This window comes from Hylobates moloch, unplaced genomic scaffold, assembly GCF_009828535.3.
Source record: "Hylobates moloch isolate HMO894 unplaced genomic scaffold, HMol_V3 SCAFFOLD_1, whole genome shotgun sequence".
NCBI lineage: Eukaryota > Metazoa > Chordata > Mammalia > Primates > Hylobatidae > Hylobates > Hylobates moloch.
This window is the reverse complement of record NW_026652276.1, coordinates 184514356-184532425: the sequence shown is the minus strand read 5'-3', so window position 1 is coordinate 184532425 and position 18070 is coordinate 184514356. Positions and strand designations below refer to the sequence as shown.

General features: G+C 39.0%; 1 protein-coding gene across 4 annotated transcripts in view; it reads left to right on the top strand.

The window, feature by feature from the left end:
• RELN (reelin) overlaps positions 1–18070 on the top strand; it is a 543089-nt gene that overhangs the window by 215936 nt on the left and 309083 nt on the right. For all 4 annotated transcript variants that reach the window (XM_058425556.1, XM_032761303.2, XM_032761302.2 and 1 more), the window contains exon 4: positions 7043–7113. In XM_058425556.1, the coding sequence (XP_058281539.1) occupies positions 7043–7113 (71 nt within the window). The remainder of the gene's footprint in view (positions 1–7042; positions 7114–18070) is intronic.

Below are 18070 nucleotides of genomic sequence, written 5' to 3'. Positions count from 1 at the left end.
TAAACCATCTATTTGGTAACCTTTAAGGACACGCAGACTTTGTGATTACTGGATAATGAACATTAATACTGAAATTTGTTGTTTTCAAGGAGATAAAGTATTTATACATTTGACAGAAAAAAAAAATTCTGTGGCTTAGGAATAAAAGATGTAACTATAAAAACAATTAGGGCAGTAAAGCTTTGAATAGCAAAAGCATTGTGAAAACATACAGAATCCTTTGCTTATTTTGCAATGGCTTTCCCATAGTTGAAGTTGAGAGTTTAACAAAAATAATTACTCCTTGAAGCTATTCATTTCTGTTTTTTATGGGTTTTGAAGCATTTGAGTTTTTTTCTTATTTCGATAAACATTAATATATATCCCCAAATTAGAATGCACTGTAAGTTTTATGCTTTTAATCCCAGCACTTTGAGAGGGCAGGGTGGGAGGATTGTTTGAGCCCAGGAGTTAAGATTAACCTGGGCGACATAGTGAGAACTTGTCTTAAAAAAAAAAAAAAAAAAAAAAAAAAAAAAAAGAAAAGAAAGAACTGTAATTTGCTGATACAAAGGGATAAGAATTTTAAAGGGTGAATTGATTCCTTTGAAGATCAAATTTACCGAACTCAGATCAACTTTTTTTCCCCAACATTCCACATGTTTAGTTACCTTTCCTGAAGGGTGGCTTGGCACTGGCATACTGAATTACACAAGACTAACTTCAGAATGCTGATTAACGAATGCTCTTCCAGCTGTAAAATGGACAAGTCAACTAACATACCAGACCTCATTGACAAAGCAGTAGATAGAAAAAGCAACCCATCCCTGGAGGTAAAGTGCATTGTCGTAGGTTTAAAAATGAACCAGCTGGTATGATTCTTTATGTTAATCTATGAGCAAATTGATTCATGAAATCAACAAATAGTAATACACTTGGGAATTTAGGCATTATAGCAACTATATTAAAATACTTTTGTATTCCTTCTTTGTAAACTGGATGGCAATACATGGTAAGAAAATTATGGAGTGAAAAATGTAAATCAAATACAAATATAAGTCAAAAATATAAATAGCTCTGATTCCTTCATATGTTCAAATCATTATGACCAATGCCTTATGGGGGATAATTTCGTTTTAATTACTGATTCCTATTCCAGAAGCTTGAAATCTATTTAGGTTGAGAGACTGTAAGTATTTAAGAGTGAATATTAACATCTTGAAGTAATAGTTATTATTTCAAGTTTTCCATATCCTCAGATAGAGAGTCTGTTGCCTAGAGTGATTAAAGAAGTTGTCCAAAGTCACGTAGCTCATAAGTGGCACCTAACTGTGTTCTGTCACTGGTCTTTCTCCTTGCAGAGACTATACCTCAGCCCTGTGCCGCAGCACAATGCACGCTTAATTCTTGAATCCTTTGGGCATACAGTTACTCTATTGTTTAGTTAGGTTGAAAATATCACAGGCTTTTTTTAAATCATGACAACAAATGCTTTTTCAAGCACTGAATATGATGATCATAATGAACTTTCTTCATTTTGGAGAATCTATAGAGCTTTTAAAATGATAGGTAATAACAGTCCAAAGGGATTTTAAAATTACTTAGTTAATAGGGGCTCTTGTTGGCAAGTTTGCCTTAGAGATCTGTGCATCTCCCAAGAAGAAGATAAGTGCTTATTAGAAACGTGTTTAAGAAACTTGGTCTACTTTCCAAAACAGTAAACAATGAGGATATTTCCTGAACTCTTAAGAAAAATTATTTCTAATTATGTAAAATTAAATGCAAATAGTACCAGCATAGTTAATAACACAATCAATGTGATGGACCTTCCCCCTGAGAGAGAGCTGTAAATTACATGAAATAACAGTTCTGGAAATGAATCAGGCTTGTCACCATATACCATAACTCTGTATTCTTATTTTAAAATATATCGTGTGTTACAAATTGGAGGACTTGGTGGAATCTAAAAAAGTTGGTCATATAGAATATAATATAGAAAGAGAGTAGAATGGGGGTTAGCAGGGGCTGGGTGGTTTGGGGAGGTGGTTGGGGAGATGTTGGTCAAAGATACAAAATTTCAGTTAGACAGGAGGGATAAGTTCAAGATATCTATTGCACAACATGGTGACTATAGTATTGTACTCTTGAAAATGCTAAGAGAGTGGATGTGGATCTCACCACAAAAACGATGACTATAGGAGGTAATGCATATGTTAATTAGCTAGATTTAATACACAGCTTTACGTACAATTTTATCTGTCAATGTAATTTTAAAAATTGGAGGACCCAACCTCTAGAGACTTAATTCTGAGTTACTGTGCTTTTAGCAATTTTGGAATATATAATATATATTTATATAGTAGAATATATATCTTTCCATAGAAGATTTGAAATAAATGCTGTGATTCTGTGGGTAAACCACCATGAATTATTTGACAGCTCTAAATATGTACAAATAGGCTTCCCATATTGACGTTAATCCCACCCTAAGGAGTGCAGTGCAGGCAGCCCATGGGATAAAGCAAGGGAGCCTGTGTTATTGCTGGTCACTTGGGCTTCTGCTCTTTTTTTTCCCCAAGATAAGTTGCCAATATGCAGACCTTTAAAAATACTAACCATGCATCTTCTATAGGATGGGATCATTTTAGATTAACATGTTTTCTGACGGTTCTGAGGGTTTGGAAAGAAAGTGATGCAAGTGATGTTTATCTGTCAGCACACATGTGTGTATTGGGTATCCACATACATTCCAGGGTTTGGGCAGCAGTATGGCTGAGAACGTCATCCAGTAATTTTATGGCTGTAGCATACAAGAAGATGCAAGGGGTCTTCATTGGAAGAAATATGACACAGAGTCGAAAGGGGACTACAATAAGCTGACAGAAGTCTAGGGGTTCCATCAATGGTAGACTGGATAAAGAAAATGTGGTACATATATACCATGGAATACTATGCAGCCATAAAAAAGAATGATATCAGGTCCTTTGCAGGGATATGGATGGAGCTGGAGGCCATTATCCTTAGCAAACTAGCATAGGAACAGAAAACCAAATACCAAATGTTCTCACTGATAAGTGGGAGCTAAATGATGAGAACACATGGACACATAGAGAGGAACAACACACACTGGGGCCTATTGGAGGGTGGAGGGTAGGAGTAGGGAGAAGATCAGGAAAAATAACTAATGGGTACTAGGCTTAATACCTGGGTGATGAAGTAATCTGTACAACAAACCCCAGTGAGACAAGTTTACCTGTGTAACAAACCTGCACATGTATCCCTGAACTTAAAATAAATGTTAAAACATTTTTTTAAAAAAAGATTAATTGAAACCTATAAAATAGAAGAAAGTTTAAAATTGGACAAATACTATGTACTAGGTGAAGAATAAATACATATGCCAATAAGCTTTTAATGTATCTTGTCTTAGATTTTATATTAAATATAAAAAGTTGAAAAGAAGTTAAGGGGCTCACAGAACACTGTGGGAGAAGGTGTTGAGAAAGAGAAATGGTATTTTCAAAGACAATTTGCAAGGAGTTGCTGGCCAAGAAGCCAGAGTTCCAACGGAAATGACAAGAAGTTTGTCTAAAAGGAGGTTAACTAAAATGGCTTTAGCCTGAAGGGTTGGAGTAGAGAACACAAGTCAGAGAAGACATTTCTTTAAAGATCAGGCCCTGGGCCGGGTGCGGTCGCTCCCACCTGTAATCCCAGCACTTCGGGAGGCTGAGGCAGGCAGATCACGAGGTCAAGAGATCGAGACCATCCTGGCCAACATGGTGAAACCCAGTTACTACTAAAAATACAAAAATTAACTGGGCACGGTGGTACACGCCTGTAGTCCCAGCTACTCAGGAGGCTGAGGCAGGAGAATCGCTTGAACCCAGGAGGCAGAGGTTGCAGCGAGCCAAGATCATGCCACTGCACTCCAGCTTGGCGAAAGAGCAAGACTCCATCTCAACAGAAATAAAGAAAGAAAAAAGAAAATCACGCCCTGAAAGCAGGCTCTTCCTCTGAAAAGAGACTGAAAGCTACCATCATATTTTTGAACCAGGTTAATGAAATATTGCTGTAATGCTTAAAATTGCCTGGGTTTGAATCCCGGCTTTGCCACCAGTTGTGTGACATTTGTAAATCATGCAATAGCTCTGTGTCTGAGGAAAAATGAATAAGAGTATCTACTTTGTAGGGCTGTTAACAGGATTAACTGAGTTAATTTATGTAAAGCCCTACAACAGTGCCTAGGGGGTAAATTTCAATTCATAATAGTTGTTAGAATAACAGTATGTATGTATATATACCGGCCACTATTATTATTACTACTTCTACTTTTCCCAAGCAGGGGACTTCAGATAATGGCATTGAGCACATGGTGTGCTGTGCTTCTCAAGCCAGCTTTTAATTACTGAGCCCTTTCTTTAAACAAAATTAAGTAATTAGAACATATAAAGCCTAGACGGTTTGGTTGCATTGGCTGGTGCCTGGAACATTGGCTGTTGCCCCTCCTTCTCTTGACTCTCATGGAGACCCCTAGGGCATTACTGTGGAACACATTTGGAAAACTGCTGATGCAAGGGAAAGAATCCAAGGCCTCGAATCTAAGACCTGAAATCAGATCTTATCTACCATTAATGGGCTGTGTAACCTTCAGTAGGTTAATATCCTCCCTGGCCTCACGTTCCTAATCCATATACTGTAAGAATTAGACCAATTTAGTGGTTTTCAAACTCTGCTCCCTTAAATACTAAGAGTTCCAGAAAAGCACGATAGCAAGATTTGGGAAATAGGTAGTGCGGAGCCCCATAATTTTGAAAAGCTAGGGCTCCTCTGTTTTATTCATTGGAATTCCATATTTGTTTGAAGAATGAGTACCACTGCTAAAGACATTTTGACCAGATAATCTTAAAGGTTCCTTCAGGTTCAATTACTCTGTCATTATTCTTTAGAAATTTATGAGATTTATTGAATCAAAGTAGCAGAAGTAAGAATATTAATGAAGGCAACAAATAATAAATCTGAGGAAACTAAGTAATGGGGAAAACAGTGTGGACTCCTCACAAGATGCTGTAAAGTGACTAGGAGATGTTGGTATATCTGATATTTAGAGAAAAGGTGAAACCTCTGTTACCTGGATCTTATTTTGATAATTTGGCTGATCATGTTCATGGGAGCATAGGCTGGCACAATGACAAGTAGGCTTGTGGACCAATAAGAAATATTATGATAGGAATATTATATAGTTACAACCAGAAGACAACAAAAATGAACAATTATTTAAACACTGCCTGTTGTAGGATTTTTCTTGGTGGTTAGTGATTTCAGAAAATGTGTCCCTTCCAAAGCAAATGTCACATTAAAATTCTACATTGGTGATCACTATGTTGCTATTAGAAGTGTATGTGAACTCGGACACTCTTGGATTGGTTGGTTTGAACAGTGTATTTAAGTAAAAAAGTTATAGTGTTCCCTCTGGTCATAAAATCTGTACTGCTTAGAGAGCCTCTAGGCCATGTTTATGGCTTGGATTGGCCCTATGTTTAGTTCTCCATATTTTCAGCTTTCTGAAAGCAAAGGAAAACCTATAAACATATGTGAATATATAAAAAGAATGGTAGCATCTGTTTATGTGTAATTTTGATAATGATTAATATGCAACAACAAGGGCTGATGCCCCTCATAGGCTTCACATATGGTGTGAGTTGAAGGCCACGCAGTGATTTTTCTCTCCAATTTTATCTCCCTTCCACCATTCAAAACTCTCACTATTGTGCCATTGTGTGTGTGTGTGCGTGTGTGTGTGTGTGTGTGTGTGTGTGTGTGTGAAGGTATAACACTTTCACTGCTGAAATATATTAGCTTGAAGTGATATCACCCATTAACACTTCAACATGGATTAATTTATCAAATTACTTTCAGAGTTGGGTCCGGGGGGACTGACACTAGGGTCTACTTACAATTCAATTAGGATGGAATTTAGGAAGGTCTGCAGAAGGGAGGGGAAAGGCGCATCCACACATGGGCCAGAGCAAGGAATGTTAGGAGCCAGAAAGTCCTGCTGGGCCTAGCAAACAACAAGATGTTGACCTAAGGAAGGGCCCACGTATCAAGGGGAAATACATAGGCTAAACTTTGCCCTGTCGTGAGCTAGTACAGTGCCTTGTACATAATCCGTCTTCAGCAGATGATAGTTAAATTACTTTTGCCCTAGGATGGTTTTGGCTAAAACTAAAGTTAAGATTTCATGCTAATTTTTTTGTTATTAAAAAAGGTTTTGTGTATACCTTATTTTCTAAAATCAAGTTTCTTAGAGACATGATTTTCTGTTTTAAATTTGTTTAAATAATACATTTTGTGCCAGAAAGATTCTTTCTAAGGGAAAACCCTTCATATATAAAGCATAATTATTCCTTTAACAAGATTTTTTTTATTATAGCCATTGAATAACACATCTGCTGCAAGGATGTTATTTTTTTCATCAGTCCTTGTGTGCAGCTCTGATTAGAAAAAGTAAAAGATACACATCTTCAAATAGTGAATCTCCTTCATGTGGTTTTATTTTGTTATGACAGATTTTATTATGAAAGCTTTGAATAGCCCTCTTTTTAAGAAAATACTTTTAAAAAATGTAATTCTCTCAACTCTATATGTTACGGTGACTATTGATTTCAGAAAAAAAAGTACCTTAAGAGCATCTTTCTCCAGTACTAATATCATATTGCTCCACAAAACGTTTTATATCAAAGTCTCCTGAAGAAGAAATTTTAATAAGCCTCCTCTCCATACTTTTTATTCTATAGGCTTTACGCACATCTGCTGTTTTCAGAACAGGCTCACAACTGTTACAATGTCTTTATATAGTAAAACCAGAAGACAGTCCTCAACCCAGGTGTCTTGGTTTAAGCTTTCACTCCATTGTTATTTATATCACTGTTCTGATGTACTCATTAAAAATATCATATCCACACAATAAAGTTTAAGAATAAGCTTTTTAAAAAGTTTTAAAAACATATTTTCACCAAACATATTACAAGATTTGAATTAACCCTTTCCTATTTGTTTCCAGGGCTACAGCAACACACCGGGGCCAGGTTATTTTCAAAGATGCTTTAGCCCAGCAGTTGTGTGAACAAGGAGGTAAGAGTCGTATTTGATTTGTTTGTGTTATGTCCAAACTAGTCGTGGTAGGTCCTATGTTCTATGGACCAAGTAAGCATTTCATTATGATTACTTAATCATAATGCTTTAAAAATTTAAGTATTGACCCTTCATATCACTAATAATTATTTATTTAGTAATTACTAACAAAGATCTATAGAGTTCTGAAGATTCTAAGTGTGAGCAAAAGAAAATTTATTTTCATAATTTTTTCTAATGAATTACCTTTTGTTATTCTGGAAGTACAAATCTTAGTCGTAATTTTTTTTTTTTTCTTTTTTTTCTTTTTTATTATACTTTAGGGTTTTAGGGTACATGTGCACAATGTGACAATGTGCAGGTTTGTTACATATGTATCCATGTGCCATGTTGATTTCCTGCACCCATTAACTCGTCCTTTAGCATTAGGTGTATCTCCTAATGCTGTCCCTCCCCACTCCCCCCACCCCACAACAGTCCCCGGAGTGTGATGTTCCCCTTCCTGTGTCCATGAGTTCTCATTGTTCAATTCCCACCTATGAGTGAGAACATGCGGTGTTTGGTTTTTTGTCCTTGCGATAGTTTACTGAGAATGATGTTTTCCAGTTTCATCCATGTCCCTACAAAGGACACGAACTCATCATTTTTTATGGCTGCATAGTATTCCATGGTGTATATGTGCCACATTTTCTTAATCCAGTCTATCGTTGTTGGACATTTGGGTTGGTTCCAACTCTTTGCTATTGTGAATAGTGCCGCAATAAACATACGTGTGCATGTGTCTTTATAGCAGCATGATTTATAGTCCTTTGGGTATATACCCAGTAATGGGATGGCTGGGTCAAATGGTATTTCTAGTTCGAGATCCCTGAGGAATCGCCACACTGACTTCCACAATGGTTGAACTAGTTTACAGTCCCACCAACAGTGTAAAAGTGTTCCTATTTCTCCATATCCTCTCCAGCACCTGTTGTTTCCTGATTTTTTAATGATGGCCATTCTAACTGGTGTAAGATGGTATCTCACTGTGGTTTTGATTTGCATTTCTCTGATGGCCAGTGATGATGAGCATTTCTTCATGTGTTTTTTGGCTGCATAAATGTCTTCTTTTGAGAAGTGTCTGTTCATGTCCTCTGCCCACTTTTTGATGGGGTTGTTTGTTTTTTTCTTGTAAATTTGTTTGAGTTCATTGTAGATTCTGGATATTAGCCCTTTGTCAGATGAGTAGGTTGCAAAAATTTTCTCCCATTCTGTAGGTTGCCTGTTCACTCTGATGATAGTTTCTTTTGCTGTGCAGAAGCTCTTTAGTTTAATGAGATCCCATTTGTCGATTTTTGCTTTTGTTGCCATTGCTTTTGGTGTTTTAGACATGAAGTCCTTGCCCACGCCTATGTCCTGAATGGTATTGCCTAGGTTTTCTTGTAGGATTTTAATGGTTTTAGGTCTAACATATAAGTCTTTAATCCATCTTGAATTAATTTTTGTATAAGGTGTAAGGAAGGGATCCAGTTTCAGCTTTCTACATATGGCTAGCCAGTTTTCCCAGCACCATTTATTAAATAGGGAATCCTTTCCCCATTTCTTGTTTTTGTCAGGTTTGTCAAAGATCAGATAGTTGTAGCTATGCGGCATCATTTCTGAGGGCTCTGTTCTGTTCCATTGATCTATGTCTCTGTTGTGGTACCAGTACCATGCTGTTTTGGTTACTGTAGCCTTGTAGTATAGTTTGAAGTCAGGTAGCGTGATGCCTCCAGCTTTGTTCTTTTGGCTTAGGATTGACTTGGCGATGCGGGCTCTTTTTTGGTTCCATGTGAACTTTAAAGTAGTTTTTTCCAATTCTGTGAAGAAAGTCATTGGTAGCTTCATGGGGATGGCATTGAATCTATAAATTACCTTGGGCAGTATGGCCATTTTCACGATATTGATTCTTCCAACCCATGAGCATGGAATGTTCTTCCATTTGTTTGTATCCTCTTTGATTTCATTGAGCAGTGGTTTGTAGTTCTCCTTGAAGAGGTCCTTCACATCCCTTGTAAGTTGGATTCCTAGGTATTTTATTCTCTTTGAAGCAATTGTGAATGGGAGTTCGCTCATGATTTGGCTCTCTGTTTGTCTGTTATTGGTGTACAAGAATGCTTGTGATTTTTGTACGTTAATTTTGTATCCTGAGACTTTGCTGAAGTTGCTAATCAGCTTAAGGAGATTTCGGGCTGAGACAATGGGGTTTTCTAGATATACAATCATGTCATCTGCAAACAGGGACAATTTGACTTCCTCTTTTTCTAATTGAATACCCTTTATTTCCTTCTCCTGCCTGATTGCTCTGGCCAGAACTTCCAGCACTATGTTGAAAAGGAGCGGTGAGAGAGGGCATCCCTGTCTTGTGCCAGTTTTCAGAGGGAATGCTTCCAGTTTTTGCCCATTCAGTATGATATTGGCTGTGGGTTTGTCATAGATAGCTCTTATTATTTTGAGATACGTCCCATCAATACCTAATTTATTGAGAGTTTTTAGCATGAAGAGATGTTGAATTTTGTCAAAGGCCTTTTCTGCATCTATTGAGATAATCATGTGGTTTTTGTCTTTGGTTCTGTTTATATGCTGGATTACATTTATTGATTTGCGTATGTTGAACCAGCCTTGCATCCCAGGGATGAAGCCCACTTGATCATGGTGGATAAGCTTTTTGATGTGCTGCTGGATTCGGTTTGCCAGTATTTTATTGAGGATTTTTGCATCAATGTTCATCAAGGATATTGGTCTGAAATTCTCTTTTTTGGTTATGTCTCTGCCAGGTTTTGGTATCAGGATGATGCTGGCTTCATAAAATGTGTTAGGGAGGATTCCCTCTTTTTCTATTGATTGGAATACTTTCAGAAGGAATGGTACCAGTTCCTCCTTGTACCTCTGGTAGAATTCAGCTGTGAATCCATCAGGTCCTGGACTCTTTTTAGTTGGTAAGCTATTGATTATTGCCACAATTTCAGAAGCTGTTATTGGTCTATTCAGAGATTCAACTTCTTCCTGGTTTAGTCTTGGGAGGGTGTATTTGTCAAGGAATTTATCCATTTCTTCTAGATTTTCTAGCTTATTTGCATAGAGGTGTTTGTAGTATTCTCTGATGGTAGATTGTATTTCTGTGGGATCGGTGGTGATATCCCCTTTTTCGTTTTTTATTGCATCTATTTGATTCTTCTCTCTTTTCTTCTTTATTAGTCTTGCTAGTGGTCCATCAATTTTGTTGATCTTTTCAAAAAACCAGCTCCTGGATTCATTAATTTTTTGAAGGGTTTTTTGTGTCTCTATTTCCTTCAGTTCTGCTCTGATTTTAGTTATTTCTAGCCTTCTGCTAGCTTTTGAATGTGTTTGCTCTTGCTTTTCTAGTTCTTTTAATTGTGATGTTAGGGTGTCAATTTTGGATCTTTCCTGCTTTCTCTTGTGGGCATTTAGTGCTATAAATTTCCCTCTACACACTGCTTTGAATGTGTCCCAGAGATTCTGGTATGTTGTGTCTTTGTTCTCGTTGGTTTCAAAGAACATCTTTATTTCTGCCTTCATTTCATTATGTACCCAATAGTCATTCAGGAGCAGGTTGTTCAGTTTCCATGTAGTTGAGCGGTTTTGAGTGAGTTTCTTAATCCTGAGTTCTAGTTTGATTGCACTGTGGTCTGAGAGACAGTTTGTTATAATTTCTGTTGTTTTACATTTGCTGAGGAGAGCTTTACTTCCAACTATGTGGTCAATTTTGGAATAGGTGTGGTGTGGTGCTGAAAAAAATGTATATTCTGTTGACTTGGGGTGGAGAGTTCTGTAGATGTCTATTAGGTCTGCTTGGTGCAGAGCTGAGTTCAATTCCTGGATATCCTTGTTAACTTTCTGTCTCGTTGATCTGTCTAATGCTGACAGTGGGGTGTTAAAATCTCCCATTATTATTGTGTGGGAGTTTAAGTCCCTTTGTAGGTCACTGAGGACTTGCTTTATGAATCTGGGTGCTCCTGTGTTGGGTGCATATATATTTAGGATATTTAGCTCTTCTTGTTGAATTGATCCCTTTACCATTATGTAATGGCCTTCTTTGTCTCTTATGATCTTTGTTGGTTTAAAGTCTATTTTATCAGAGACTAGGATTGCAACCCCTGCCTTTTTTTGTTTTCCAGTTGCTTGATAGATCTTCCTCCATCCCTTTATTTTGAGTCTATGTGTGTCTCTGCACGTGAGATGGGTTTCCTGAATACAGCACACTGATGGGTCCTGACTCCTTATCCAGTTTGCCAGTCTGTGTCTTTTGATTGGAGCATTTAGCCCATTTACATTTAACGTTAATATTGTTATGTGTGAATCTGATCCTGTCATTATGATGTTAGTTGGTTATTTTGCTCGTTAGTTGCTATAGTTTCTTCCTAGCCTCGATGGTCTTTACAATTTGGCATGTTTTTGCAGTGGCTGGAACCGGTTGTTCCTTTCCATGTTTAGTGCTTCCTTCAGGAGCTCTTTTAGGGCAGGCCTGGTGGTGACAAAATCACTCAGCGTTTGCTTGTCTGTAAAGTATTTTATTTCTCCTTCACTTATGAAGCTTAGTTTGGCGGGATAGCAAATTCTGGGTTGAAAATTCTTTTCTTTAAGAATGTTGAATATCGGCCCCCACTCTCTTCTGGCTTGTAGAGTTTCTGCTGAGAGATCAGCTGTCAGTCTGATGGGCTTCCCTTTGTGGGTAACCCGACCTTTCTCTCTGGCTGCCCTTAACATTTTTTCCTTCATTTCAACTTTGGTGAATCTGACAATTATGTGTCTTGGAGTTGCCCTTCTCGAGGAGTATCTTTGTGGCGTTCTCTGTATTTCCTGAATCTGAATGCTGGCCTGCCTTGCTAGATTGGGGAAGTTCTCCTGGATAATATCTTGCAGAGTGTTTTCCAACTTGGTTCCATTCTCCCCATCATTTTCAGGTACACCAATCAGACGTAGGTTTGGTCTTTTCACATAGTCCCAAATTTCTTGGAGGCTTTGTTCATTTCTTTTTATTCTTTTTTCTCTAAACTTCCCTTCTCTCTTCATTTCATTCATTTCATCTTCCATCAGTGATACCCTTTCTTCCAGTTGATCGCATCTGCTACTGAGGCTTCTGCAATCTTCGCGTAGTTCTCGAAACTTGGCTTTCAGCTCCATCAGCTCCTTTAAGCCCTTCTCTCCATTGGTTATTCTAGTTATCCATCCATCTAATTTTTTTTCAAAGTTTTTAACTTCTTTGCTATTGTTTTGAATTTCCTCTCGTAGCTCAGAGTAGTTTGATCGTCTGAAGCCTTCTTCTCTCAACTCATCAAAGTCATCCTCCATCCAGCTTTGTTCCGTTGCTGGTGAGGAACTGCGTTCCTTTGGAGGAGGAGAGGTGCTCTGTTGTTTAGAGTTTCCAGTTTTTCTGCTCTGTTTTTTCCCCATCTTTGTGGTTTTATCTACTTTTTGTCTTTGGTGATGGTGATGTACAGATGGGTTTTTGGTGTTGAAGTCCTTTCTGTTTGTTAGTTTTCCTTCTACCAGACAGGACCCTCAGCTGCAGGTCTGTTGGAGTTTACTAGAGGTCCACTCCAGACCCTGTTTGGCTGGGTGTCAGCAGCGGTGGCTGCAGAACAGCGGATTTTTGTGAGACCACAAATTCAGCTGTCTGATAGTTCCTCTGAAAGTTTTGTCTCAGAGGAGTACCCAGTTGAATGAGGTGTCAGTCTGACCCTACTGGGGGGGTGCCTCCCAGTTAGGCTGCTCAGGGGTGAGGGACCCACTTTAGGAGGCAGTCTGTCTGTTCTCAGATCTCCAGCTGCGTGCTGGGAGAACCACTACTCTCTTCAAAGCTGTCAGTCAGACAGGGGCATTTAAGTCTGTGGAGGTTCTTTGCTGAGTTTTTGTTTGTCTGTGCCCTGCCCCCAGAGGTGGAGCCTACAGAGGCAGGCAGGCCTCCTTGAGCTATGGTGGGCTCCACCCAGTTCGAGCTTCCTGGCTGCTTTGTTTACCTAAGCAAGCCTGGGCAATGGCGGGCGCCCCTCCCCCAGCCTCGCTGCCGCCTTGCAGCTTGATCTCAGACTGCTGTGCTAGCAATCAGCGAGACTCCGTGGGCATAGGACCCTCCGAGCCAGGTGCGGGACACAATCTCCTAGTGTGCCGTTTTCCAGGCCCGTTGGAGAAGCGCAGTATTAGGATGGGACTGACCCGATATTCCAGGTGCCGTCTGTTTCCCCTTTCTTTGACTAGGAAAGGGAACTCCCTGACCCCTTGCACTTCCCGAGTGAGGCAATGCCTCGCCCTGCTTCGGCTCGCGCAGAGTGCGCTTCACCGTCTGTCCTGCACCCACTGTTAGGCACTCCCTAGTGAGATGAAACCGGTACCTCAAGCAGAAATGCAGAAATCACCAGTCTTCTGTGTCGCTGGGGCTGGGAGCTGGAGACCGGAGCTGTTCCTATTCGGCCATCTTGGCTCCACCCTCTTCCGTAATTTTTAAATTCTACAAAATGGCGTCTACTTAATTTACCACTTAAATGTCTTGTCAGCTTTGCTGAAAATGTTTCTAATTGCTTTTAACATTTGATCATATTATACGTGATTATGTGTACAGTATCTATGGGCCTGTTTCAACTGTGTGCACTATTAATTTTGGACTTGTGTGGCTAGACATTCTATCAATTTAGATTAAATTTTACATAATGTCAGATATGTATGACCGGGATGCATGCACATGCACACACAAACACAGCACAATGAAAAAGTTAAAACCGGGATCCACGCTCCGATGCTCATTTGTTCCCCCTATCCCTTGAGTTTCCACCCTACTTTGTGTTTCCATTATAGCATTTACCACTTCATAGAGAATTTTTCTCTGAAAAGGGGTGGATGTCGCCCTAGAGAGACCGAGCTTCTCAAGTATGGGGACTATGCCTCAAGGGGCTTTGGTTCCCCAGATGCTGACACAGAGCTTACCATCTAAGTCATTCTAAAAATCTTGATAGATTGAATACAAGTTTGTCTTAGCCGTACATATATTCCTTGATTTCAGCATCTTAATAATGAAAACATTTGATGTCAGTCTTTGTAAATGTCATGCCATTTTCATTATTTATTGTAAGTATAGTATTAATTTTTGTTTAGAATGACACGGGGTGGAATTTGTTAACTTTTAGAATTATATTATTGAATTTAAAGGAAATTTCTATTAATTATCTCTCTGCTAAAGAATATCTGATGGGCTTTGGAGAGAAATGAGGAAAAATTATATCAGTTTTTGAGATACCTAAGAAAATACCATTTATTATTAGTTATATATATAACAATATGGCTTTGTCTAAGTAACGTGATGCTTAACGATTATTAATGACAAAATCCTGATTTTTTACACACACAGTTCTCGAATTATAAAACTTCATTCTAGTTATAGTTTCAAACATATTATCAGTATTCCTGGGTTTAACAGATTTTTATCCTGTGACTTTGAGAATACAGATATTAAAATGTGCCTTTGTAGGTAGGCTCAAGGATTCGATCATAATACAAATCTTCTTCCAGACTATGAAATTGCTCACATTACTGAAAATATAGAACACCACATAGCAGTGAACATTAATATCCTGGAAAATTTATAGTATCAGAAAAAGAAATGTCTAATTTTATTAACATTTACCATTGTCTAAAAACTAATTTCTTTTAAGCCTTAAATTTTTTAGTCTTTTCTATTATAAATGAATTATTGGGGTTGGGTTCATTTAAAATGAAAAGAAAAAGCCAAGAAAAACCAATAGGAAAAAATTCTCAACCAGTGAGGAAAAGAAAAATGCCTTCTATAGTAGTATTACACATGAGCATGATTTACATGATGGTAGATGTGGATATTATTAAAAATGCTGTACAGCCCAGGACCAGAAGAAAAACACTGAGCTTTTCAATAGCATCTAACTCATTGAAATTATATCAGTCTATCCAAGATAAAGTGAAAAATAATGCTAACAAGAGTGCAAGAGTGATGGCTTTCTACTGTCAGGAAATAATAAGGAAAATAATTTGTGCTATAAACTATATATTTATTCTGGCCTTATCTATTTTTAATTAAAACAGTAATTGTCTCCTCAAATAAAATAGCATTTTATCATGTAATCATTTTTTATGTATTGGGTAAGGAATATCTAATATATTTATTAGAGGAAAAACAATTACAGTGACCATATACCACAGCACAGTGCCTTTTCATTTTAACACACTCAGTATGTGTGTTGATTTTAATTAAATTAAACAATTCAAGCAAAGCAAACTTTTTTCTGTGGATCCTGAGGATATCTGTTATTACAAGACTGTATTGCTTGCTAAACATACTGAAAAAGTAAAAGGATTAGAAAATGTACTCGTTATGTCTTAGAGGGTCTGTAATCTTAATCCCTTTTCTTATAAAACATTCGTTGAAAGTTTTTTTTTTTTTTTTTTTTGAGACCAAGTCTCGCTCTGTCACCCAGGCTGGAGTGCAGTGACGTAATCTCGGCTAACCACAACCTCCACCTCCTGGGTTCAAGCAATTCTCCTGCCTCAGCCTCCTGAGTAGCTGGGATTACAGGTGTGTGCCACTGCACCTGGCTAATTTTTTGTATTTTTAGTAGAGACGAGGTTTCACCATGTTGGCCAGGCTAGTCTTGAACTCCTGACCTCAGGTAATCAACCTGCTTCAACCTCCCAAAGTGCTAGGATTACAGGCATGAGCCACTGCACCCGACCAAAAGTCATTATTCTGCAAAACTTTATACAGCACCTGCAAGACCTCTGTCCTAGCTCACAGTGCTAAATAAGGATATGAAAGTGAAAAGGACCCATTTCCTGTTCTTGAGGAACTCACAGGCTAAGATACAAATGACAGATCTATGGATCACAGAGGTAGCTAAGTTTGCCTGGAGGTGTTAGGAAAGGCATCCCAGGAAGCTAGACCTGAATGGCCAGTGAGGTTTAAGAAAAAAGGAGAGGAGGCTGGGCGCAGTGGGTCATGCCTGTTATCCCAGCACTTTGGGAGGCTGAGGCAAGCAGATCACTTGAGGTCAGGAGTTTCAGACCAGCCTGGCCAACATGGTGAAAACCTGTCTCTACCAAAAATACAAAAATTAGCCAGGTGTGGTGGTGCAGGCTTGTAATACCAGCTACTCAGGAGGCTGAGGCAGAAGAATGGCTTGAACCTGGGAGGCAGAGGTTGCAGTGAGCCAAGATCGCACCACTGAACTCTAGCCTGAGCGACAGTGAGACTCTGTCTCAAAAAAAAAAAAAAAAAAGAAAGGAAAGAGAGGAGAACCATCTATCTCCTCCTTCCCATTCTCGCTGACCCACCTTACATCAGGGCCCAGCAGTGCCTCCTTTGGGAACTGCCGAATATCCTCCTTCAGAATTTTTCTGCTCCTATTTTCATGGTGCCTTTACAGAGCTGCTATAATGAGCTTTCTAAAATGGAAATATGCTTCTTTCATTTGCCTGCTTAAAACCCTTCACTATCTCAATTGGAAGCAATAGTTTATCTTCAGAGTGAAATTCCTACTGCTTATCAACATGCAAGGAAAATCCCTTACAATCTGGCTTCAGTTTACCTCTCCTACCTCATTTCTTGTCATCCTCTCGTTTTTACCTTAAAACTCCCTGAATGCACCTCACTCTATCATCCTGGTGCTATCGGCACCCTATACTCTCCACGTTTTCTTTGCCTGGGCTATCCTTTTACGTCCTTTTGTTCTGTCTAACTCGGGCTGTCAGACCCTGCTTAGGGTATTACTCCCTCCCTCCAGAGAAAACATCTTTGATTCCCTCCCTCTTCCCCTCAGGCTGGTCTAGACAACCCTCATACATAACTGTCTCTACAGAATTCTCAAGGCACATTAAATAGGAATGCTCTCAATACTGTTATGTGCCAGACACCACTCCAAGCATTCTACAAACTCATCTAATCTTCACAGCAACCCTCTGAAAGAGAAACTATTATTATCTACACTTTGATGATGAGGAAACAAAGGCACAGGGAGAGCAACTTACTTGTGCATGCATTCATTCATTCATTCATTTATTTGACAACAATTTATTGCATGTTGTCATAAGAACATCATCACAATGCCTTGTCTGCCATGAGATATATGCTCCTTAAGGGTAAGGGCTGTGCTTTTTAGTATGGAATCTCTAAAGCTTCTCACAATATGTGGTGCACAGTATGCACCTCATAAATGTTTGTCAAATGAATGAGCGAACAATTAAACTACAATAGTCTGATAGATAAGAAAGAGGAGGCTAGCCAGTAATTCATTACAGCTAAACCATGAGGCCTGGAAAGGTAAGTGGAGCAGATCATGCAGGGCCTTCTGTTAATGCTCAGGGACTTGGGCATTCTGCAGGCGGTGGGAAGGAAGCAGGAGAGTGATAGAACAATTAAAGAAAAGCTAATGGGGGTTGGGGGTGGAATGTGTTGCAGGGTTATTGACAGATTAAAGGCAGATGATGGACAGGCAGACAAGGGAAGACAGATTATTGTGAAATGAGAAATAAATGCTGGGCAGTTTAAAGTTGAGGCTTTGAAAAAACATGATCGTTATACATTATATGTATTACTGTGATTAGATCTTGGAGGCCAGAAAGAAGGGGTATGTTAGAGAGACCTAGAGAAGGTACAGGGGTGCGGGTGAGAACAGGGAGGAAATCTGGGGCTACTCCGTCACTTCTGGCCTGGGTGACTGGGTGGACATTGATGCCAGGAACAGAGAAGAAATAAAGCAAATGTTAGAGGTGTTTGGAAGAAAAGATAATCAATTGCACTTCCACATGTTGGCTCTGAGGGAGTTGCAGAGTTCTCCAGCAGCCTGCTGAGAAGGGGGCCTGTCACTGGCTGGGGCAGCCAAAGAGATTTGAGAACCATCCGCCTATTGATGCTGGGGAAGCAATGCATTCATTAGGGAGATGGTTGGAGCAGGGAGGA